Source organism: Erpetoichthys calabaricus, chromosome 9, assembly GCF_900747795.2.
Source record: "Erpetoichthys calabaricus chromosome 9, fErpCal1.3, whole genome shotgun sequence".
NCBI lineage: Eukaryota > Metazoa > Chordata > Cladistia > Polypteriformes > Polypteridae > Erpetoichthys > Erpetoichthys calabaricus.
Genome location: NC_041402.2, coordinates 40,617,046 through 40,644,249, shown reverse-complemented (window position 1 = coordinate 40,644,249; position 27,204 = coordinate 40,617,046). Strand labels below are relative to the sequence as shown.

The following is a 27,204-nucleotide window of genomic DNA, read 5'->3' as shown; positions in this document are numbered from 1 at the left end:
AGGTTCGGCAGTAAACTAGCTAAGATTTTACACAGTATTACTCTTTTTTGTTTATTTTCTCACCTCAGATGGTAATGATTGAACAGCTTTTGGACCTCACGTTAAAGGATCTGTCAGCAGTAAGATTTTCTCTGCTTTATTCCAGGGTTATTGCACTCACCAGCCAGTGAATGAGCCTTGCTTTAATAAAAGAAAGGCTAAGTCTATTTATTATGAAAGTGCCAGAAATGACTGGTTGAGTTTGTGCTTCTTTCACAATTCTTAAAGAGGAATGCATCTTTTGCAAAGTGTAATTTATATCTTTATGTTTCAGCTCATAAAATGTTGAATATAAAGTTTGCTTATACATTTTATCATTTTAATAGATTTTTACTACATAAAGTAGTACCTGATTTAATTGTTAAATAGCTATAAAAATAAAATTTTATTTCATTTTTATTATATATAACATTACTTTAGATATAATCATCTGCCAAAAATAGTAAATGTGTGCAAAACGGCATCAAAAGAAAAGATTTTCCTGAACAAGAGAATATATTATAATCATTACATAATAAGATATAGATAGATAGATAGATAGGGCGGCACGGTGGCGCAGTGGGTAGCGCTGCTGCCTCGCAGTTGGGAGATCTGGGGACCTGGGTTCGCTTCCCGGGTCCTCCCTGCGTGGAGTTTGCATGTTCTCCCCGTGTCTGCGTGGGTTTCCTCCGGGCGCTCCGGTTTCCTCCCACAGTCCAAAGACATGCAGGTTAGGTGGATTGGCGATTCTAAATTGGCCCTAGTGTGTGCTTGGTGTGTGGGTGTGTTTGTGTGTGTCCTGCGGTGGGTTGGCACCCTGCCCAGGATTGGTTCCCTGCCTTGTGCCCTGTGTTGGCTGGGATTGGCTCCAGCAGACCCCCGTGACCCTGTGTTCGGATTCAGTGGGTTGGAAAATGGATGGATGGATAGATAGATAGATAGATAGATAGATAGATAGATAGATAGATAGATAGATAGATAGATAGATAGATACTTTATTAATCCCAAGGGGAAATTCACATACATAATAATGCATGGCAAATAAACTGTGGTTTCTTTTCTAACCTGTTCAATATCTTTCTTTTGTGCTTGTGGGTGCCTTGTTTCATTTTGTCACACAATGTGAAGAATGAACTGTGATACCTTAAATATGAAATGCCTTTTGATATTTATTTGACTTTCTTGTTACTGCTTTTCACTTAGTTTAAACATTGTTCTGACGTACACAGTGGTTTATTGCTACCAGATTGCATTTTACTGAGTTGAGGTTGCCAGATAGTTAGCCTTTTGCTTTATATATGGGTTAAACATAATTTTGGATATTTTATCACTATAACAATATCTTTTAAAAGTTAAATTACATATATAGCTGTAGTAGTAAAGACTTGTTAGGGTTAAACTCTCCAAAAATGTCATGTAAAAATAAAAATGGTGACAATATTTTGGCATAATCTGAACAGAGAGAAATCAACTCTGGTTCTTGTGTTAGCCATTTACTTACTTTCAGCTTATCAAATATTTTCATTATCTTGTGTTGCTCTTTGTTGCATAATAACTTTATGTGATATTGTTATATGCTTTACAAAACATTTAGAGATGACATGCTCTATCAATTTATTTAATCAATTATTATTTCATCAATTATGTGAAAGGTGCCAGGTGAAGGTTTATGTACCTACTGTTGATGTAAATTCTAGAGGTTATTGATGAAATTCAATTTTATATATGCCAGTGCCATACTCATCATTGAAAGGGTTAAGATTCATTTAGCAGCCCCTTGAAATTTTCCTTCAAGAACTCTTATCAACTGGAGGGGAGAGCCAGTCCTAGTTCATGCTGTTCAGGAGTCAATGATTTTCATTTGATGATGCCTGCAAAATGCATGCTTTATATTATGCTTATTCTTTGTTGTAACATTATGAAAAACAGAATGAACCTGTTGTTAACACATTAGGTTGAGATATTCTTGCCTCCTCTGTGTTTTTTTTTTAATTTTATTTTGTTTTTGGTCTTATCATTAATTTTTTAGTTATGTTATTAGCATCAACATGAAGCCATTTTGTTTGCTGTTTTCCTAACATTTGTCTCTATTTTGTAGTGTTTCCAAAGGCTGTGGCCATATTATTGTTGGCAGTGTCTTTATGTTGCTGCCATGTGATTAATGGTGACATTTTGTATGGCATCATTGTGTCAGTGCTATGTAAAATGGTGGCACACTATGTAGTATAAAATAGATTTGGATCCTACTCACCAAAGCAAAACTTTGTATAACTCAGTTCTGAAAGGAAAATGGCATTTGGCCAGGGACTTGTGTTTTTTGACTATGATTTTTGTTTGATGGATTTGACTTTGGTAGCAGCACTGTCTTGTATTTATTTATTTTTATTATTACTGTTTGTTATTTATGTATTTATTTTGGTATTCTGCGCTCAGCTTCTTTCTTAAAAAACAATCTTCATTTTCCCACTTAATCTTCTCCATAGGGCGGCATGGTGGCGCAGTGGGTAGCGCTGCTGCCTCACAGTTAGGAGATCCGGGTTCACGTCCCTGGTCCTCCCTGCGTGGAGTTTGCATGTTCTCCCCATGTCTGCATGGGTTTCCTACGGGTACTCCGGTTTCCTCCCACGGTCCAAAGACATGCAGGTTAGGTGCATAGATAGATAGATAGATAGATAGATACTTTATTAATCCCAATGGGAAATTCACATTCTTCAGCAGCAGCATACTGATACAATAAATAATATTAAATTAAAGAATGATAATAATGCAGGTGAAAAACAGACAGTAACTATGTATAATGTTAAATGTTAACGTTTACCACCCACCCCCCCCCCCCCGGATGGAATTAAAGAGTCGCATAGTTTGGGGGAGGAACGATCTCCTCAATCTGTCTGTGGAGCAGGACAGTGACAGCAGTCTGTCGCTGAAGCTGCTCTTCTGTCTGGAGATGATACTATTAAGTGGATGCAGTGGATTCTCCATAATTGATAGGAGCCTGCTGAGCGGGTGATCCTAAATTGTGCTTGGTGTGTGTGTGTGCCCTGCGGTGGGCTGGTGCCCTGCCCGGGGTTTGTTTCCTGCCTTGCGCTCTCTGTTGGCTGGGATTGGCTCCAACAGACCCCGTGACCCTGTAGTTAGGATATAGCGAGTTGGATAATGGATGGATCTTCTCCATATTTTACTGGTTCTTCTCTAAAAAGCCATTGCAAAGTACAACTTAAGTATGAACAGAGCATTTACATCAGAATCATGGCAGTATGTATGTTTGTAGTGTCTAAGGGAATCTGTGAAAATATAGAAGAAATGCATTTTGGCATGCAAGTAAGGGTAAGGTGGCACAAGGAAATGCATTTTTGAAATTATTTTGGTTTATATGAATGTGTTGCTTCAATAAAAATGACTGGTTTAGAAAGAAACCTGAATACAGGTCAGGATAATTCTGTAATTGCTGGCCTGGATAGGCTGAGTGGTGGCTCTGAGGCTAGGGATCTGTGCCAGCAATCAGAAGGTTGCTGATTCAAATCCCCTAAATGCCAGAAGTGACTCAACTCTGTTGTGCCCTTGAGCAAGGCCCTTAACCTGCAACTGCTTCGTCCTGGGTATGACATTAATTTGTATCCAGGCCTGCAAGCAGGTCCTCCAACTTGCAGGGAAAACTTGGGGTTTGGTGGCAGGATTGGCACTCCAGCAACCATAAAATACCTCAGTGTTCCAGTGTAACAACAACATTTATTTATATAGCACATTTTCATACAAAAAGTAGCTCAAAGTGCTTTACATAATGAAGAGAAGAAAAATAAAAGACAAAATAAGAAATTAAAATAAGACAACATTAGTTAACATAGAAAGGAGTAAGGTCCGATGGCCAGGGTGGACAGAAAAAACAAAAAAAAAACTCCAGAAGGCTGGAGAAAAAAATAAAATCTGTAGGGGTTCCAGGCCACGAGACCGCCCAGTCCCCTCTGGGCATTCTACCTAACATAAATGAAATAGTCCTCTTTGTAGTTCGGGTTTTTCACGGAGTCACTTGATGCTGATGGTCATACAGACTTCTGGCTTTTAATCCATCCATCATTGTTGGAACATCATGGTGCTTTGGGTAGATGGTGGTGTAGTGCTGAGGTGTCACCCACTGCACTCGGGTCCCAATCCAGGTGGTTTGTTGTGTGGTGGGTGTGTCAACGCACTACCAGTACATGCTCCCAACTTCTCTTCTGGTCTGGAAATACAGCTAAATTTGAAGCAAAATAAAAAGTTCAACAATTTTTTTTTAATTTGTATGTATTTTGTTGCAATGTGAGAAGTAAGAAGAAGCCAACAGAAAAAATTGTACTGTATGTATCCAAGGAGGCCGCTTGCTAACCATGTTTTCTTTGAGTTTTGCCTATCTTTTCTTCCAATTCGCATCTCATTTTCCATGCAGCTCGCCAGCTTGTCTCTTTTACCTATACAGGGCATCGATCCCTTTTCACTCTCTTGCAGCCCCTTTTCTCTGCATAATTACATCCTTTAGCTTGTACAGTGGTGTTGTTCTGCTTGTCGCTCTCATTTGTATAAACTGCACACCCCATTTCTCTGCGCAATCACAGCTGAAGCAACAAACGCATGTAGTGACTAAGAGCACTCCAGTTGCTATAGCTTTATTACTGATAGATATCGAGAAATTAAAAAACACATGCCGGTTAATGTTATTTTTTTATATAAAGTCACCAGATTTCAATCAAATCAATCAAACAGTTTTTGAGAATTTCGGGGTATTTAGTTTTTCTATTGTGGGAGGGGGGGTCTGCCCCTAAATATTGTGCAGTAGATACCTCCTGGCCTAGATATACCATCCTGCCAAATTGCAGCTTTTTAACTATATGGGAAATAGTGTTTTTGTTTATGAGTGAATGAGTACTGCAAATTTTGAATTTCCCATGTCAGATTAATTTTAACTAACATTGATAAATTACTACAAGGTCTGTTCCAGTGTTGCCCTCAATCAGCTAATCAATGTCTATTTTATATACTGCTGTCAACAAAATGCACCATCTCAGAGGCTATTAATGCTAACAAGATTACAGTACCACATGATACACAATAATAAAAACAAAGATATTACTGTTTTAAACTTATTTATAAGAATTTGTTTAAGCAGGATGTACCAAATTCTTCACAGCAACAAGTAAAACACAATTAAAAACCATAAAACAAGATGTAAAATAAAAAAGAATAAACATTAGTAGTTCCTATAATTGACTGTAAACAAGTAAATCTTAAGATGTGATTTTAAAGCAGAAAATTAATCAGATGATCTAATGCTTAAAGGAATGCTTTTTCAGAATCTTGGAGTCTTGGAATTTTAACAGCAAATTCCTAAAGAGCAAGGCCAGATCTTATGATCTAAGATATCTTTGAGTCTCATAAGGCTTAATATTTCCCTAACATACTCTGGAGCTTAACTAAGCAATGCCTTATATAAAATTATTAAAATTTAAAATCAGTCCTACAACTACCAGGGAATCAAAACAGGGAGGCATGTATAGGTGTAATACAAGCTGAAGATTTTGTCTTAGTAAGCAATCTGAAAGAATGTTCAAGCTGATTCAGTGTTAAAAGTTTGAGTTTGACTTGAATGTATGGAATGTTACGTGCTTTTAATAAATTCAAATAAAGATACAAATAAATAAATAAAAGTTTAAACAATAAAACAAGGCATTATAATAATCTAAGCAAGATTAAATCAATTTGTGTATGATATTTTCTGTGTTACCAAAAAGATAAAAGAAGTGTAACTTCTGTTCTAATTGTTCTAAGTTGGTAAAAAGAAGACTGTACCATATTTTTTGTATGATACTGAAAGCTTCAAATAGGAAAGTGCTCATAGGTTTTAAGCCCATGACTTAACAGTAGAAATGATCACCTGTACACAATAGAGTCATGCAGCTCAACAATCTTAGTAAAATCAAACATACATACATCAGCATAGAAACATGACCGAGAGGTACCACGGACAGTATACTGAAAAACAAGTATATTGTAGATCAAGAAAATAAGCAAGGTGAATCTGGCAGCTGTTTAAACTAGCAGAAGAACCAGTTAATTTAATTAACATTTAAATGTTTAGCAAAATGGCAGGCACTGTGGCAAAAGTAAAATCTAGAACAACGGTAAATAGTAGGTTGCAAGTTTGACCACCGGATATAAAGTTTAAGATAGTGACATTAGATCACATATGTATTAACAGTTGGCTATGGTGAAGCATTTTCTTTGATGCATAGGTTTACTATTATCCAAAAGCATGATGTGTTATTACTTTTAGCATTAGCCAAGATCCAAGGTAATGCTGTACTTCAACATTTGGTTTATTTTAGTGGGTTGGGGTCTGTCCAGGTGGTACAACATTTAGGAGGCTGTTTGTTTAAAAATGTTTGGAAACTTCTATTTATGGCAATTCAGGTGTTTAGTTTATTGTTCAAATCATGCTAGATTATACAGTTATTGGCAAAATATGTTCTTTTAAGTGAGAGAGAGGTTTACACAGCAGCTATACAGTGTTAAGAAGTCACTGCAAAAACCTTTTAAAAACTCAAAAATAATCAGTATATTTGTCTATATTTCATATTTGAAGATGATATTGAAGGAAAGATGAGTATATTATTGATATTTTTTGTTGTTGCACTTTGGATATCTAATGTTTGTTTATAAAGGTCATTTGTACGTGGGTTTGAGGAGTAGATTTCCTAGTGTTATCTCATGCATAATTTCATTTTTGTGCCATCATCATTCGATATTTTTCATTTGAATTATTTTATGTGTTTAATTGTGCATGTTGTCTTGATGTATTAACATTAACTTCATTGAAATGCACGTGCACATGCTTATTCTGTATATCTGTGTGTGCATCTGGTTGGTGTCTCTGTCATTCCAACAGATGACACATAAAAAAGCAAGCGTAATAATAAAACATTTGTAGTAATAAACGTTCGTAGTAATAAAATGCATATGTCATTTCAGCAGATGGTGCATCACAAACATTAACACTGCTTTTTATGAATCCCATACCAAAAGGCTAAAAATGTTAGTGATGCCCCATCTGTTGGAATAACAAAAGCAATGCATTTTATTACTATATGAATTACAAAACACATTCCAATAGATAATGCACTGCAAACATCAATGCTGAGGTCTACATTGACAACTTAGATTTCAACTTATCTTAGATGGGTGCTATAGCTGGCATTCTTATAAATGTACTTTTCTGAAGAAAAAACATTTTGGTAACACTTTATAATGATCTTCATTAGTAAATGTTTACATACTTTTTATAATGCGGAAAATTTTAGCTATTGATTAGGCAATGCAAAAGATGTAGAACTTATGAAAAAATGATTTGTAAACATGTAAAGTGAATAAATTCTTCCATTGTTACAAAGCAGGCAGAAGCATGCAATAACCAATTTATAGATTGTACAAGCTATGTACACCAAAATTGTATATTATAAACAAAACCAGTGTAATATGTCTTTAAAGGCATTTGTCACTAATTAGCTAGACATTAATAATTTATATATTATATAATGTGTTTTTACATCTTTGACACTGGCTTAACAATTAGCCAATAACATATTTTTTAACATTCAAAAACATATTTTTCATGTTGAGAAATCAAATGACATAATACATGAATTATTATTTAATCCCATTTATAATAAATGAATTACAGTAAAATAAAAATCTGTTCGGCATTATAGAATGTTTGTTGATGGTTGACATACTAATTAATGTTATTATAAAAGTGTGATCAAAAGTTTTTTTCAGAAAAGGAAATGAGAATACTAGGAAGCACACCTTTATTTTTCATAGATTTATAACTTCATCATAAATGGATAAATGTATTATTGAGAAATATCATCATATAGCCTTCAGAAAAAGAATGCCAGAGATAAGGTGAGAAAGCAGACTAGAGCAGAGAATAAAGAGGATCCTTAAGTCATTTTATTGGCTGTCTTTCTCTCTATGTCTGTTTATACAGCTGAGTCTATCATTCTGTATCTGACACCCCTCAAGGTAACCTAATATTCCAGGCCTTGCATTTTGTCTGCATCAAAGGGCCCAGTCTGTCTAAAACTTGGGAGAATGTGTTTTGAAGGCTGGTTGGCACCTTTATTCTGGGGGTATTACTGTGCTTTCAGATAAGTCTAATGTTGCCTTCGTCCTTTCTTCATAGGGTGTTTTATTATTGAAAATAACTGTGAATGTTTTCCCATAAAGTGATGTGTTTGAGTAAAAAAGGTTCATAATAATTTTTCATAATTTAAATTGTATCATTTTTACCTTGTTGATGCCTTATGTTTAACCTGTTTAGGGTGTGTGCTATGAATTTACTGTTTTATTTATTTTTAATTTTGTAGGATTCTGAAGCTCTAGATAGCTGCATACAAAACACCTTGTCAGTGCTGTACCCTCCTTTTGAAGCTACTGCAGCTACCGTCCTGTGCCAGGTCTTTGATGTGGTGGAGAAAACATACCGTGGAGACGGACTGCGCTATCTCACTGACTTCTTGGTTCCATCTAAACACATCCTGCAGTGTATTCAACAAGATGCTTGTGTAAGTGAAGAAAGTCTATAGAATTAAAATATGGGCTAATGTAATGTTGGAGATATTTAATTAAATATTGCATCTCATTTTTTTGATCTGTCTATAAAAGATCCTTAATAAAAATTTAATTTTTTTTCTCACTGTTCTCATGGAAACAAGTTGAGATGGTTTGGATATGCAGTGGGGATTTGGATGCTACATCTCTCCCTTTGTGGGTATACTAGGCATTGCACACTGGGAAAAAGCAGATAACCCATGACATGCTTCAGGAAATACATCTGTCAGCTGGGAATTCCTGAGTAGAATGTGGAGGGTGGCCTAGTCTGTCCATATCACAACATTCTCTTAGGATACTTAACAAGCACAAGTGGATAGGAATCGTGTGAGTGACTGAATAGTTTAAAATGCAGTAGCATAATTAGTGCAATGTTGTGGATGTTGTTTTCCATGAAGGACTGAGACTCCAATCTTCAAAAAAGGAAACAAATTGGATCCTGGTAATTACAGACCAGCAAGTCTTCTGTATCATGTAAAATGGTGCAAACTATAATGAGAAATAAGCAGAAAAGTACCTATATGAAAATAATATACTAAATAACAGCCAGCATGGGGTTCTGAGAGGGAGATCCTGCCAAACCAATCTTTTAGATTTTTTTGAACGTGCAACCGAAGTAACTCACAAAAACAAAGCATATGACATAAATTACTTTGACTTTCAAAAAGCCCACATCAAAGATTAATTCTACAGTATAACTCAAAGCTATAGGCATCAAGGGCAACTTACAAAGCTAAATGTCAAGTTGGTTAACTGAAAGGAGATGTAAAGTATAGATAAGAGTAGAATACTACACGTGCAGTGAGATCATCAGTGGAGTCCGTCAGTGGTCTGTCTTTGGACCATTACGTTTTCTGATTTATATTAATAACATTGACTTTGGTATAGTTAGTAAAGTAGTGAAATCTGCAGATGACACTAAAATTGGAGGAACAGCAAACACTGAAGAGGTAGCAAAAAGAATTCAAAAAGACCTTCACAAGCTTTAGAACTGGGCGAACATTTGGAAAATGCAGTTTAATGTAGAAAAATGCAAAGTCCTAGACGTGGGCAACAGAACTGCCAGTTATAAATGCAAGATGGGAGACACTGTCCTAGAAGAAGCTACCTCTGAAATGGATCTAGGGGTTTATGTTGATACAATGTTTTCATTATCTAAGCAATGTGCAGAAGCAATTAAAAAAACAAATGAAATTTTAGGTTATATCATAAAAACCTTTGAATATAAATTGTGGGATATTATACTTAGACTATATAATGCACTAATGAGACAGCATGTGAATTATTGTGTGCAGTTCTGGTCACCATGCCACAAGAAACACACAGCAGTACTTAAAGCTGTACAGAGGAGCGTGACCAAGTGCATCCCAGGACTTAAGGACATGTTGTACTCAGACATTCTTAGAGAATTAAACCTTTTAGTCTTGAGCAGAGGACACTGTGTGGGGACCTAATCCAGGTCTTCAGAGTCCTCACAAGTATTGATAAAGTATGTCTGGCTGAATTCTTTCAGGCTAAGGGTGGATCACATACTCAAGGACACCAGTGGGCATTAAGAGGAAGTGCATTTAAGACTAAAGCCAGGAAGCATTTGGAGGAATCTGGAGCAAACGACTGAGACATGTAGTTGAAGTAGAAACTTTAATATGTATCTGGTTGAGATACTGGGACAGCTCAGCTATTAGCTAAACAAGCAAGCTTGATGGACTGAATGGTCTCCTCTCATTTGTCAGATTACTTATGCTATTATTTAATTCTCAAATAAACTCAGGATAGATGTGCAGGATTGTTATTAATTGCAGTGTGAAGTCATCAATATTACATGTATCAAAATTAAATGCAGTTCAAAAACAAACTAGTTTAACCAGAGAATTAAGAGCAGGGTGTGTTTGTCTGTTCAAAAGAATGCATTGACATGTATCTCTGTGTGCTGGTTGTGTGAAATACAAAATCACGGGGCTCAGCTATAGCCAAAAGTGTGCCTGTTTTTGATTAGGAGATAGCTATAAACAGATTCTTAGCATGCTTATTTCACTTTGCAAGTTATTTATCACAAGAATTGTTTCCCAGTTAAATAATAGTTGTAATAATATAAAATATTTTCACTTGAGTGATCAGCATTACACTTCAGTACTAAGTGTAATGATTGTTTTTGCTTTTAAACTTTGTATACCATAATGTCTGCTGAAAAAATAATGCAGTACCACTTCAGAGTTTTGTTTTATTTGTCTTTTTTTTGAATATATCTGTCTAGGGGTGGCACAGTGGTAGCGCTGCTGCCTTGCAGTTAGGAAACCTGGGTTTGCTTCCCGGGTCCTCCCTGTGTGGAGTTTGCATGTTCTCCCCGTATCTGCGTGGGTTTCCTCTGGGTGCTCCGGTTTCCTCCTACATTCCAAAGACATGCAGGTTAGGAGGATTGGCGATTCTAAATTGGCCCTAGTGTGTGTGCTTGGTGTGTGTGTGTGTGTCCTGTGGTGGATTGGCATCCTGCCCAGGATTGGTTCCTGCCTTACGCCCTGTGTTGGCTGGGATTGGCTCCAGCAGACCCCCGTGACCCTGGTGGATGGATATCTCTCTATTATAAAAAAAAATCTTGGAAGGCTTGGAAGGAGACGATACATGATTTTCTCGGAGACACCTTAACGTCCTGCGAGAGACACTTTAACGTCCCGCGAGACAAGGCAGTGAGACAAAAGGACAGCTGCCCTACAGGCTTTTAAATGATCGACATGCAGCGTGACAAGCAGAACACACAGCTCGGCAGCTTTCAACCCCCCGACCCCCTGCCCCCCCCCCCCCCTTCACAACACTAGCGGCAGAGACGGCGAAGTGGCTGAGGGGGTGGGCAAGCAAAACAAGCAGGGATTCACAGCCCCCTAATTAACCTAAAAATAGTTGAAGTTATATTCCAGTTACTATATTACAACACTTTCATAATTATCTATGAAATGAATAAGTGTTTTTTTTTTAATATTGGTAGTTTTCTCCCCAATGAACAATTAAATTGTACTTTTTATAGCAAACCTAATCCAAAAATACATTGCAGTATTTTATTAATTAAAAAAAACATTGTTTAGAGAGAGTTTTAGTAACTCAGATGGGCTGAATCACTTAATCATAATCTTAAATAATCTTAAAGTAAGAGCCAATGTTGTGTTTGCAACCTGTGGCTTTTGTATTTCCATGTCTAGACAGTAGAATGCACTGCTTAGAAATGTGATTTCTTTGTCCAAAGAGGTGTAAAATGACACCTCTGATGACATCAATATTTTAAATTAGTCATACAAAAACTACTGTTCTTATTTCAACTCTCCCTTTTCCTGTTATTTTAAGCATATGCCTGCTGTCTGCATTCTTCCATTGTTAAATCCACCCCTCCTTGCTATGTTTAGAACTGAATGACATCACAATAGACTCTAATCTGAAGTTGGCATTATTGTTGCTCTACAGCAATGTGGGAATGTGTTGTGCTTAGTGTCTGGTTCATGCTGCACATGAGGTTATTATTGGAAGTGCCTTGCATCTTTTAAGAAAATGGGCTTGGAGATTATTGAGGTTACGTTAGTCTTACAATTGTGAATTGTACAGATTTGAAATATGTACCATTCTTGTCCTCTGCATGCTTTATTTTTTACACTTTTAGACAAGAGTGGTTAGTGCTGTTATGTCATCGCTGCAGGTGACTGGCTTCAAATCCTGACCCAATCACAGTTTCTGTGCATAGCTCAAATTCCCCTTGTGTTTACTTCAGTTTCTCTTGGGGTGTTGTGGTTTCCTCCCACATTACAACGATACTATATGCGTTAGTCAAAGTAGTGAAACAAAATTGTCTGGTGTGTAGAATATGCTTTTTGGTGGATCAGCGTCCATTCTAGGATTGGTTCTTGTTGTGCATTCACTATAGCAAGGTAGACCGCAAACCCCCACAACCCTGGAATTATCAGGTTTATTTAACAGATAGATTGATGAATATTTAAAAGAGGAATGGACCAGACACAGGTAAAGTTTATGCCGACCATAGTATTCCACATGTGAATTATATTGCAAATGTGGTAGACATTAACTGGGAAATATGTTGTAAATTTAATTTTATACCTTACTATAGTATAACTTTTTTCCAGGTACACCAGTTTTCCACCCTTAACCAAAGGCATGTGTGTTTGGTGTTTCAAAACTGACTTCATGTGAATGTGAGTGGGCCCTGTGATAGACTATCAATACATTTAGGGTCAATTCCTGCCTTGAGCCCAGCACTGACAAGATAAGTTTTGCCCCATGAAACCCTGAACCAGGTTAAGCAAGTGGAGTAATGGATGGACAGATAGACTTTATAACAACACCACATTTTATTAGTGACTGACCAAAATCAATTCCAAATTGAGTCCTGTGTTTCAAATTAATTAGGAATAAAATGTTTATGGACATTGTATTGTATTTTTGGTGTAGCAAAGTGTTTTTTGTATAGAAAACCTTGAATGTTGGTTAGCAATCTGGTGTAAACCCAAATACACAAGTATATCTGCAGGCCACAGACATGATGAGCGTTAAGAGCATTTTATACCCAAGCCCATATGTTAATACTCTGACGCACACTTTCATGTGGATGGGCTATTCCCAGCAATAATGGAATGCGGTTGACTCTGCAGATGTACAGATACATTTGCAATGTGAATATAGGCTACTTACATACTTTACACATTTATCTAATGACCATTCCAAATTCACCTAAAATACAAAAAGGATTGCATTACAGAGTTATTTATGGGGATTTCAGCTGCATTTTATCTATAATACTATATATATATATTTAAATTTGTCGTGCAATTACAGTACCAGCAAACATCAGAATCACTTTGCAGAGCTAGATCCTTTAGCATTTTCCCCGTATTTCACTCTGATTGGTCTCTGGATGCTGTCTTGTTTATACTCTTTCTAATCATTTGCTTGGGACTTTGACTTTAAACTGGCCTTGTAGACTCATCTCAGCAAACAGACACCAGAGGCTAATTGTGTTGTTAAAGGTGGATTTTAGGTGAAGATGTTGCCAGGTGTATGCAAAAAAGAATAAACCAGGATTAGACAAAAACTTTAAAAAAACAGGGCAGGATAAACATCACATTTGAAGAAAGAGTGACATGAATGTTTAAGTTAGATAGAAGAATGCAGTAAAACTGGAAAAAATAAGAAATGCAAATAAATAATAGCTAAGTGACAAAAACCTGCTTAAATATTAAATATTAATTAACATTATTACTACTGTAAATCAAAAAAAGCATGGTGACTTTGCATACATTGCTGGTAGATGCAGAGTGTGGCACTGGTGATCTCAATCACATGAGCTGTTGTGTTTTCCAAATTGTCATGACTCATTCAATCTGTTTATAAAAAGGACTGAGGAAACTGATGTCTTATTTTGGAGCATTTCAAGGTGAGTTATTTTGATAGAGCAGGAGTATGTAATTATTACAGCAGTTCCATTCCCTATTTATGTTTAATCTTTATTTTTCTTATTTTCTTCCACTCCCTTATCTTTAGCTTGTCCATTTTATTTTGTGTTTTTCATTTTATGATAGTGTCTTACTCTCAATTAGGTTCTGTGTTTGAGAAAGCAATTAGGTTCTGTGTTTGTGAAAGCAAGGCGACATAATGAATTTTGACTGTCTGGCGCTGCAGTTGTTATGGTTGCAGTTACATGAGAGGTCAAATGAAGACTCCTGCCAGCCACTAGTTATTTAAATTGATATTAGATAGCATTAGCTGCTGTACTTTTTGATAATTTCTTTTTGTTATAAGCTATAGTTATGTTTTTGAGAATTCTGTTTAATTAATTTTAGAATTCCAGTTTTTTTTATTTCAGACTTTAAGATTTGGTTTGTATTTTATGGCTATTTCCTTATTTTCTGCTGGGTAATTTTATGTGTTTGGCCTTCCTGTTTTGACAGTATCACAAAAGGGTCAAGTCAACGACGTTAAAGAAACTGAGTACCAAAACAGAAGGACTAAGGGAGTTTTACAGTATGTCATAAATAATAAAAAAATGGAACCTTAAGCAGAAATTGATAGAGAAAGTAGTTGTCTTAAACAGTGAAACATATTTCCTTTGTAAACAAAGTTTAAATGGGACAGAACACCAAAGACATATGACCTCACCCCTTAGTAATGCACATAATCATGGGCCCTAGAATAGTGATTAAACATGGCAAAAAACTACATCCAAATTGCAAACTATAAAAATAAAATTAAAAACAATCAAACCTTACAGGTTAATTTTTTTGTGACATAGATAAAAGCTTCAACAGCAGCCAGTACCCAAAACTTTTTATCTGTCATGCTTTGTTCTATCGGAAACTGACATAATAAAAATAACAAAAATTAGTTTTCAAATTTTCTACATTATTGCTTTTTTTACAGTGTATGTTATAAGATTTTGTTCCAAAACAATCATTGTATTACAGTTTAATGGTTAGCTAGTTTATTTACTTAAATGTCCTGCTACAAGTGGAAAATGAACTGGCTTTCCACAAGGGCTTAGGAAATGGGTCAAGATGATAAAATCAAAAATAACATGCAATATGTTTAATCCAGAAAGACTTTTTTAACAAGAACCTAACCCCAAAATTCAAATTGAAAACTTGTAGTCAAAACTTTTGTGGAAGTCAAGCCTATTAGTCAGAAAGAGACCCATGTGCCTAAACACAAAATGTAAAGCAAAACTCATAGTAAAGTTGTTATTGCTGAGGTCTAAATACCTAATTTGAAAAACAGAGCAAAAGGGCAGTCATAGAGTCTTACTGCAGGACTTAGCCATGATTCAGTCTGTGGGCAAGTGGCCTATGGCTCTTTTGAAGAATTCTTAAGTACAGAGCACAATTCATGATCCTCATTTCTTGGTAGATGTGTAGAGCCTTTTTATTTTGATATAAAGTAGACAGTACCCTTCATTCATTTTTGCTGTTGCCTCCCTACCTCAGAAAGGTAATGAAAAACGTGTACATATTTATGGTGTTCAGAAAGTTTTATCAAGAAAAAAATGATTTAACAATGAATTGTCAGATCGTAGTGTACATCTCTGTATTAATCAAAGCCTGGCCTTTATTTTATTAGTTTTTAATATGTATTTACATGTGATTTTTATAAATTCTTTATTGATGTTTTTTTCTCATTCCTAGTTTCAGTACTGTGGATTTATCTTTCGTCATGAAGGATGGCCTTTATGTATCCATGAGAAGGTCATAGTTCATTTGGCTTCCCTTGACTGGCGTCGGCTACAGCCAGGGGATTTCTACCTGCAAATAGTTCCATATCTCAAGAAAACTCCTCGAATTGTATTAAAATGTTTATCGACGGACAAGCACAATATCGAAGAGCTGGAAGTACCAGATGTTATGTACACTTCCATTTTCACAAAGGAATGGTTAGAATCGATTAACAGAGAACGAATGGGAACAAGTTTGGAATACTGTCTGTTATCAACTGACAGCACTATTTTTCGGGTGCCTTGGGAAGAGATTGTCTGTCCAGAGTTCATTAGTAGGCCAGAAATAACTGAAAAAACGCATGGGATGAATCATACTGGAGCCACTGGTTTTGAAAAAACTCAGGCCACCCAGACCTCAGTTCTGGCTAATTTTTCAGTATCATCCACTTCAGAGGATATTGTTGAGCACAATGAATCAGAAGAAACGGATTTGAGCAGGACTCATCATTCTCACTCTGATGCTGTTAATATGCTGGATATTTGTGACAATATGTCTGAAAAGTCTGATCAGGACCTGGAAGGGGACTATGTTGAACTGGCTGATGTTTCTTTTCCTAGGTTTTGCCCTCAGAAAGGCTCATTAACTGAATCTCTTTGTCAAAATTATAGAAATATAGATAAAAACCATGGATTGGAAAGAAAAGAAAAACCTGTACCAGATTGTACAAAAAGCACTTGCACTCAAAGTTTGATATGTAAGAATCTTATAGACAACAACTTTAACACAACAGATTCCTGTGAAATTAGCTTAAGAACCATAAGTAATGGGCAACAGAAAGATTTAAATGGATATGTGTTATGCAAGAACAGGACTTTGAACCATGTGGAAGGTATACCATCAACAATTGTCTCTGTTGTGTCTGCATCAGACAGTGCTTGCTATAATCCTAACACGTCCAATGGCATGGGCTCATTAACAAAGGACTATAGTAGCATGTTTGACAAAGGTCTTCCTGTTCACAGTCATAGCTCTAGTCGAGACTCATCACTAAACGATGCAGTTCAATCTGCCTCAGCATTAGGTTTTGAGAGTAGCTTTGATACATTACAAAAATACAGAGGGATTCCTGATAATGAATCAATGCAAACTGAGAGCACTAGTAAAGCTGACTCATTAATATCTAGGGACATGAGTCACAATACATCTGACATCCAATCTGGAGAAAATTATAGCCCAGTAACTGACATTGTCCCTGTTTCTAGCACTGAAATGCAATCAGAAAGACATAGTTTTGACTGCTGTGATAAGGACAAAACCAGACCCACATTTATGAACTTCACACACACATACAGTCCAACAGAGGAAAACCTTAGCTCCCCATCAAATGTTTCTAAAGTAAAACTTCCAGATATAACTTTAGGGTTTTCTTCAGAGGACATTGCATCTGATGAGAAGGTGGGCACTAGTGAACCAGATATAATTGTCAGTGAGCCTTATTTAGCAAGTAGTAATTTAAGGAACACTTCGTCAGAGAATTTAAAATACTCTGATGCTGAGTGCAGTAAATGTATGGTTGACACCAAAAATGTAAGCCCTGTTTTCCGTTTTATGGGAAATGTACAATATGATACTGAGCTGTCTAGCAGAGAAGCTAATGGAGATATTGAAATTGTTACACTTAAGCATTTAAACAAAGTAGCTCATAAAGAAATGGCAACTACAAATACTCAGTGTTCATTTTCAGGTTTATCATCAGTCATTTGTAATGAGGATGATAGCTTAACTACAAGCATTAGTGGCATGTGTGTTCAGAAAGAAAATTGCCTCCAAAATACAACTTACAGAATGGAGGAAGTACATCTGCAATTGTCTGTGCCAACAGAGGCAAACTGCAAGCACAGTGTAGAGGAGGATTGTCAAAGAAACCAAAGCCATGCGGAAGAATGTGCATACATTCTCAGTAGCAATGATGTGGCTGATGTGGAATATATACAATACCATGATATTTCTGATGGTCTTTCATGTGAGGAATACTCTTCTGAATCACACATATCAAAGAGTGAGGAAGGCAGTGTTGATAAAGGAAAATTACTGGAGAATAATAACCTTTTATCTACCATTGTTGGGCAACAGAAGCCAGAAGATTGTGTGTACATATGTGGAATTGAGCCCTCGGAAAAACTTGCACAGGCTACAGATTCATTTACAGTGGAAGCAACTGCCAGAATAGCAGGTCATGGTGCCTCACTGGAGTCGCATGAGAAAGGTAGATAAGTACCAATTGTGCTTTAGTTTTTATATTCTTTACTTTTTTTCTTTTGAAATAGATGACTTTAAATTTTATACTTATTTTTATTTTATTTTATTTTATTGAATCACATATTTTTTTATTTTTATCAGAATAGCAAATACATATAAAAGGATTATACAATTCTTGCTATAGTATAAATCTCTTCACGTACACAGATGATTCTGTTATAGGAATATGAGTAATTTACTATTGTAATTTATACATTTTCACAATTTTTATACATTAAAAAACATTGTTAATAGTTTTATTTGTTATTTCAAAAATAGGCAAAAGGCACACTGATGATGCTGCTAGGGAAACTTCATGTTGCAAATTAGTAGCTATCTTTTATATTCTTCATCTTGTGTTTAATTCATTTTCCTAGCAAAAATATTAATTTAATTGCAGTTCAATTGCAATGTGAACACCTTAAAACCTTGAACTTTCAAAACTTTTTATGATACGTTAGCTTCATCCATCCATCCAGTTTGTAAAATTCTTTTCATGAAATATATCTTTCTGTACATTCAGATTGATTCACACTCAAATAATATGTCCAATAGTGGTAGTATACTGTAATGTTATGCTGTAATTAGTGTAAAAAGTTCAAAATCTTATTTTACATTTACTGATGTATTACAGTATACAGTGATCCCTCGCTATATCGCGCTTTGCCTTTCGCGGCTTCACTCTATCGCGGATTTTATATGTAAGCATATTTAAATATATATCGCGGATTTTTTGCTGGTTCGCGGATTTCTGAGGACAATGGGTCTTTTAATTTCTGGTACATGCTTCCTCAGTTGGTTTGCCCAGTTGATTTCATACAAGGGACGCTATTGGCAGATGGCTGAGAAGCTACCCAACTTACTTTTGTTTCTCTCTCTGTCTCTCTCTCTCTCTTTCTCTCTCTCTTGCGCTGACTTTCTCTGATCCTGACATAGGGGGTGTGAGCAGGGGGGCTGTTCGCACACCTAGACGCTACGGATGCTCGTCTAAAAATGCTGAAAGATTATCTTCACGTTGCTACCTTCTGTGTGCAGCTGCTTCCTGAAGCGACATGCTGCGCGGTGCTTCGCATACTTAAAAGCTCAAAGGGCACGTATTGATTTTTCACTGTTTGTTTTCCTCTGTCTCTCTCTCTCTCTCTCTCTCTCTGCTCCTGATGGAGGGGGTGTGAGCTGCCGCCTTCAACAGCTTTGTGCCGCGGTGCTTCGCATACTTAAAAGCCAAACAGCCCTATTGATTTGTTTGGTTTTCTCTCACTTTCTGACATTCAGTGCTCCTGACGCACACTCCTTTGAAGAGATATGTTTGCATTCTTTTAATTGTGAGACAGAACTGTCATCTCTGTCTTGTCATGGAGCACAGTTTAAACTTTTGAAAAAGAGACAAATGTTTGTTTGCAGTGTTTGAATAACGTTCCTGTCTCTCTACAACCACCTGTGTTTCTGCGCAAATCTGTGACCCAAGCATGACAATATAAAAATAACCATATAAACATATGGTTTCTACTTCGCGGATTTTCTTATTTCGCGGGTGGCTCTGGAACGCAACCCCCGCGATGGAGGAGGGATTACTGTATCCGTCCAATCACTAAGCTTGGGTTATAAGGCGCTGTGGTAGCTTTTTGGCTAAGGAGTTGCAATGGTATCTGGAAAGTTGTGGGTTCAAATCCCCTTACTTCCCTGAAGGGATCCTACTCCATTGGGCCCTTGAGCAAAATCCCCTTGGCTGACCCTCAAAAAGGTCATGCAAAAAAATATTTCCCCCTTGGAGATTAATACAGTGTACAAAAAAATCTAATTGTAGTTCTGAAAGGAGCTTGTATAATAGCAGTACGTTCATTTTAATATTTTGCAGAAATACCATATAATGACTTAAAAATACATATTTCACTTATTTGAAACTTCCCTTTAAGTTTATTGTTTACAATCTACAATGCATTTTATATAACTATACTGAACAGGATGTTTCAAATATTTTTATATGCAGTTTAAAAAATTAATTGAACCCCACTATATTGGACATTTTAGTACTATATAATTTGAATATGACAAATAAAATTTGATTTGTTTTGATATAGATTATTCAGTGAAAAAAGGATGTCAACATTAACTTGCAATTCAGTCCTTGTTAAATGAATTGCACTTAGTATAAACTATTTTACAACTGCCTTATCCATCCATTTTTTAGCTTTCTTTTTTAAGTACAGGATTTCAAAGATCCGAAGTCTGAGTCAGCAGCAAATGCACAGTAGCCAGTTGCCAACCCATAGAGGACACCAGTCTCTCATATACTGTAGCACTTGCTCGCTAAGTCCCATTGAGCTAGTTTAGTGCTGGCTGTTAACCAGTACAGTATGTCTTTGTACTGTTGTTGGAAAGTTAAATCTCTACAGAAAGCACCCAAGAACAGTGGAGCATATGCATCTTGTATTTGGAAGGTACCTCAAGTTGAACATGTGTTGGGGCTCTGTGGGGTAACAACACTTCTGCTTTGCAAAATGGTTCCTTGGTGGCAACCATTGTGTTTAAAATACTTTATTACAGAAGCAAAAATGTGCTGAAAATTGTAACATTATTTTTTGCATAATTTAGTACTTTCATTTCAAGTGTTTAGTAGAAGTAAAAATGTGCAGCAATTCCCTTACATCTGTTACATATTTATAATGAAAGGCACAGTGCCTTTGGGGAAATGGAAAAAAGAAGACAAGTGTGCAGTAAGAAATAAAGCCATCTAGTTTTCAATCTAGTTTTCAGAGAGGCAGTAAAAACTTGGAGAGCTCCAGCTAATGAAGATACTGGAAATTTAACATTTCAGTATGAGGATAGATGAATTCTACAGTCATGTCCCCTTATTTCTACCATGCAATTATGGTAAAGCCCTCTCAGAATGTTTAACCAAAGACCAGTGCACTGCATAGCATGTTTTGAACAGATCATTTCTTATGGCACCATTATGCTTCAAATGGTGTGAAACACAGATTGGACAGTTTCACAATGGAGAGATATTACTCATTTCTCATAACAGAGACATAAACATTCAGGGCCAAGATTAAAACTGTAGAGCCGTGAGGTAGCAGAGCTAACCACAATGCCGCTCCAAGATATATATCTTTATAAACTTTCCATAATTTTATTGAACAGGAAAGCATAACCATCCCATCCTGGATCTCTTGAACAGGAAAATAATACAGGATGGGCAAAATCCTTTGATGAGTGGTGTTTAATGGAACTTGCTAATAATAGGTAGAAATCTTACCAATTAAAATGGTTCTGCTCCTTTTATGTGTGTTACATTTGATTTTTTGATTTTCTACAATCTCTTTTGCGAGAATGAATTGGTACTTCATGAAGCTTTACCATTAATGAAAATGCAAACTGTCTAAGGTCAAATAACATGGACTAGAAAAAAGAAATACGAGGTTGGACCCAAAAATAACCGGAATTTTGTTGTTGTTAGGTTGGTACTTGTAGTACGTGGTTGGGCCGCTAGGGCGATCTAGTTACACTCCTCACAGGTCAGTCTGCCAAGTGCCATCAGTCTGGAAGGTTGTGCTTGTGTTCAGTGAATTTTTTTGTAAAAGTAGGTTTGTGCCAGTCCCCTATAGACTCCCTCTTTCCACATGGGAGTCTGCTGAACCAACACCATTGATAGTTATGGCCGAGGTGAGCTAACAAATGAGGACAATTCTCTGATGATGCCAGAGGATGGTAAAAAAAAGTGCTCAAGTGCTTTTATTGAAAACCAATCAAAACAAAAGTAAAAATCAACAAAAGTGTCAATTGTGCAGTGTTCAAAAACAAAGTACATACTGTATATAAATCCATAAAAATCAGTAAAAAGTGGGAATAAAAAAATCAATAAATAAATCCGTTAAAAATCAGAGGTTAAAAATGCAGACTAACTTCTTCCAATCTCAGTCCACCTCCTTCTATTTCTCCCCAGCTCACCCATTGCTCGCGTAGCCGGCGGAGACTCAGCAGCCACGAGCTCCTTTCGGCCGACCTCCATCTTGGCTGCCTCCAGGCATCACGGCCAGACCGTCCAAGGTCGGCTCTCCTCTTTTCTTCCTTCACGCTTATGTGGTTGCACCTCGGAAGCCTAGGGAGGGCACCTGCCTTGCTCACTACACTCCACCCGAATGTTCAGTGGGGCGAACTGGCCCCTAGAACACCATAGCTAACGCTCCTTCACGGGGCCCCAGCTTGCACTGCTTCCTCCTTTCAGGTGGCCAGATCCTCCTGCTAAGACTGCCTTTCACGTCTTTTAACATCTTTTCTTTGATTCCTTCCTTCTTTGATTTCTTCCCCTTTCCTTGTGCCAACCCATATATATCTCACATCTCTGTGGGCGCAGTGCCTTAATTACACACTGCAGGAAGCCAATGAAGCAATTGAGAACGACTCGCTCCAACTATCTCATTAACTCCACGCGCTCGTGCAGTCACGCCCATGAAGAGCAACACGGCTCTATGGATTTAAAACTGGCCCTTTTTTTTTTTTGACCCGCTATACCACAACATTTCCTACAAATGACTTTATTTTGTATTTTAGAATGCTGTATTTATTGAACATATTTCTAATTAACTTTGTAGCAGTAATAATAATATGAGAGCAGACCCTCTAGAGTTTTGACCCTTTCTTTATTTTTGACTGGTTTACATTCTATATGGTTTGTAAATGGTTTTCCCTTTCTTGCATGGGTTTCCCATGCTGACTTATTTCTGTCAGTACAAAGGTAAGATGTTGTGCCATTTGGCAATTCTGAATTATTTTATTTTGGATCTGAGCAAGTTCTTTGAAAAATTGGCATTCAGTGGTAGTTCCTGGCTTGAGTGCATTTGTTTCAGGATAGTTTCATACTTCTTGTGGACCTGTACTTTAGAACGGGTTAATGTATATAATAATTTATAAGACGCAGAGTAGTATTTTCAATTCTTCTCTTTCAAGCCACTTTTAATCTCTTTTTTGAAATTGATCTCCTAATATTTACATTATACTGCTAAACCATTGTGCAGTTTACTTAATTTTGATATGATTTGATTTCTTTCTAAAAAATAAATATAATGTAAATTGAATCAGCAATTATAGCTTGACAACAAAGACTATGTCCAGACTACTACATTTTCATTTTAAAACTTTGTCTATACTGGGGCTTTAATTCATTTAGTAAATTATCTCTGCCCATGCCAAAATGACCAAAAACACTTGTAACTTGGACATTGACCTACATTGGACATGCATTCATTGATGGAAAAATCATTTAAGACATGGTAACACTGCTGGCCATGGCAAAACTGTAGCAACCGGTAAATTGTTTGCCTTTTGTGCATGTGTTAGCATTCATACTCTACAAAATGCAGTTTAGATGAATGCAGGTAAACACCATAACGAACACAAATTGAAACAACTCCTCTATGCCTGCTATGTTTAACTGGTTTTCTTACGTGAAGGGTAACCATTAATACTTCATCGTTTCTTGGTGCTAGTACTCATTTCTTCTGTTGATAACCCTTCAGGATGAAATTCTTCAATAAGACATAATAAGTCTTCTTGTACTGGGAACTTAAGTGAGGAAAACATAAAAATTTATGAGAGCTGAGAGCGCAGGAACTGTGTCTGACAAAAGCATTTTCACAAATGAGAGGTGAGAGGACCGTGGGCATGGTTGAAAATTGTTGAGAGGAGAGCAAGACTTGAAAAAATCTCTTGGCAATAGTCTCGTCTCACGGGATTTGAAAAAATCTCTTGTCAATAGTCTCGTCTCATGGGACTTGAAAAAATCTCTTGGCAATAATCTCATCTCAAGATTTTCTTTTATAATAGAGAGATTTCAACATACTGTTGCTGTGGTTGCATTGTAAGATATGAAGCAAAACCTATTTGCATCTTGCAAATTCAGTATCATCGGCAATAACTAAAGAGAAGCAACCCAAACAGCATAGTGATGGGAAAGTGTACACATTATTTAGGTACGCAGACAGCTTAAGATATAAAAGGAAATAAAAAGACCCTGACTTGAACCTGTTGAAAGTAAAAATAGATCCTAGCTCATGGCACTACAAAGTTGGTCCTAGAGGGCCTTAATGTCTGCAAGTTTTTCGTCCAACCCAAATGCTTAATTAGAAACCAGTCCTTGCCAATAACAGGTCTTGTTTCATTTTATGGCTTGTTTTTCATTCTGCCTTATCAGGTCATTCTTATAGTGAATATTTTTTTCTTTTCCAAGGATATCATTTAAATGATTTTTTAATCTAAATTGGCAGATTAGTAATTCTCAGTCTTTCACATTTTTCTCTTAAGTTTTGTTCCAAAATTTTTAATAAACCAGATAGTTCATAATGGATACACACAGGTGTAAATAGACACAACTTATATGGAGATCTGCTGGTTCCTTTTTCATTTCGATCTAATTGCTAATAAGAAGGAATTAAAAACAGTGAATGAAGTTGTATAATAATAATAATAACACATTTTATTTATATAGCACCTTCCCCATGCTTAAGGCACTTCACAGAGTTTAAGAAAGAATGGCAGGGTATACAGTATATAGCATTGTACTAAACTAGATAAATAAATAAAGAAGAGTAAGATAGTATATTCAGAGAAAAAAGCCTGGCAGACAACATAATTGATGGTAAAACAAGACATTAAGGGGGGGAATCTTAACAAGTGAAACAACTAAAATGTTGTTGAAGCATAAAAATGTTGATTGAGCAATAAGTGCTTCAGCAGCAGTAACTGATTTCACGTTAAGCAGCTGGGTTGGAACAAAAAAATGCTGATCTAAGCTCTGTGGATGGCTGGTGTAAAACACAACAATTCAGATTAATGTAATAAGTTAAAAACCAGCAGCAAAATTGTAAAACCAGTTCTAAAACTAACTGGTAGCCAGTGTAAAGAGGTTACAAATGTAGATACAGTGGCAAAATATTTGCCCCAAGCAAAAAAATGAGCAGCTGCATTTTGAACCAGCTACAACCTATGTATCAGGGATTTACTGATCCCAGAATACAATGAATTACAGTAATCAAGTTGAGAAAAGATAAAAGAATGTATAGCTTTCTCAAGATCCCAAGGAGATAAAAAAAGGCTTAACCTTGACTAAAAGACGAAGCTGGATAAAGCATCTTTTGACAACAGAATTAATCTGTTAAAGGAGAAAAAAATCTTCCTTCTTAATTGTGTAGAAACTCAGTATAAGGTTAAAGTATGCTAGCCTTAATTAAGTAAGTAATATGTACAAAGTAATCAATAGAGATATATAACACATCTGCTTTTAGGCAATGTAAAGGGGCCCGTAGGAGAAATAATTCATCTTGACAGTGATGAATCCAAATGCCTAAAATCTGCAAGGAAAGGTAAAGGTAATTAAAAAATTCAATTGAGAATGAGACTAAGAATGAATTAATTCATAGCAGCAAACGTAAGTTAACAAAGAGAGAAGGACATAGATGAAATATTTAAGTTAAGCTACCCCACAATGGGAGCAATTGTCTTGAGTATCAGAAGTGCACACTTGGCAAAATAAGCAAAAATCCAATATCAAGGGAAAATGGAGTTATAAATCTATAGCCCACTATTCTTCACTATAGTAAAACAGAAATTAGTTGTTATTGAATTGATATAGATTTTGAATTGGAAGAGACTTATAAAGTGAAGGGACCGGATGCAACGGTAATGTGAAACATGAATATAATCCAAACATTTGCTTAATATGCACTAGAAAATATATTAGATGCTCAAGGATAAGCTAAATGATCAAGAATGTGATAGCATTGGAACTTACACCCAAAATAGGCTACAAAACATTTCATTGTTCTGTATATAGTAGATGTCATGATCAAATCTGTTACTTAAAATCTGATTGGTTTAAATTTAAGTAGAACAAAAACAGTATTATGAAAAGGGGGCGAGACAGAATTAAAAAACTGCAGGGACCAAGATTGAAGAAAAATATCAGCAACGAAAGCTGACAAGGCAGAATATAAATACCAACAGACAGAGAGTGAGACAGAATGAAAATATTGCAGAAGAAAGGTAGCTAGACTGAATAGAAATGACAGCTACAACAGCGTGTGGTGCAGGCTACGACAGGACAGAATGAGGTGGAAGATGAATTAAGTACATCTGTGCAGTAAAACTTGAGTGGAGGATAGAAGAGGAAAGTTGATGTCGGAGAATGTCCAGTAAATTGATATCAGCTGTAAAGTCCATTAGATGGCCTGTGGAGTGCTGCCATTGCATTGTGACGGAATGAGATGAGATAAAAGGCACTCGCAGAACTGGAAAATACAGGTGGTAATCTTTGGGGGTAAGTAACCCTCTAAGTGGATCAGCTACTGAGACATAAATAAGTGCAACATGGTCCACAGAACGCAGTTATTGCCCAACCACACTACAGTTCAGTGCAGCTAATTCAGTGGATATAACTATAGGTTCAGGCTTGCAAGGCTTTGGAGCAAACTATGGTGCACCACTGTATATGAGATTATAACAGCATATAGTCAATCTAGAAAGTATCATGGAAATCTGCTTATAATGCTGATTCGAGTAATTTGTACAAAAGTCATTTAAAGAAAGTTTTGAGTAACAAAACCGTGCAAAGTGAATGGACATGTAGCTTAGTGCAGAACCAGTTAATCTGGATTACCTACTCCAGACACACATGATGTAACAAAAATTAAACTTGTGATCAGAAAGACATGTTGCTGAGAGTCTGAAAGAGAAGCTAGGGTTTATATTGAATCTGAGTAGTATGACAGGTTGACAATGACGGTGAAATTTAGTTTACTAAATCATAACATCTGTGCTACATCTTTATAACTATGAGGAAGTCATTGCTGATTTCTTTTAGCAAAGGGAACGTGAACATGACACACATATTGCTTGAAATACATTCTGAAGAGGGAGAATTTCAGCAAGTTTAAATTAGAAAATTGAATTGTTAAATTGAAAATTGAGATTTTGAGCTTTCTTCTTCTTGAACTTATAACAATGTATCATATAAAATTATATTTAAGCTCTACCTCTATTTGCATAGCCTGAGTTT

General features: G+C 36.3%; 1 protein-coding gene across 2 annotated transcripts in view; it reads left to right on the top strand.

Moving 5' to 3' along the window:
• The window catches only part of plekhg4 (pleckstrin homology domain containing, family G (with RhoGef domain) member 4), a 120,600-nt gene that overhangs the window by 5,695 nt on the left and 87,701 nt on the right, over positions 1 to 27,204 (top strand). For both annotated transcript variants that reach the window (XM_051931671.1, XM_051931670.1), the window contains exons 2-3: positions 8,415 to 8,612; positions 15,828 to 18,123. In XM_051931671.1, coding sequence (XP_051787631.1) covers positions 8,415 to 8,612; positions 15,828 to 18,123 — 2,494 coding nt within the window. The remainder of the gene's footprint in view (positions 1 to 8,414; positions 8,613 to 15,827; positions 18,124 to 27,204) is intronic.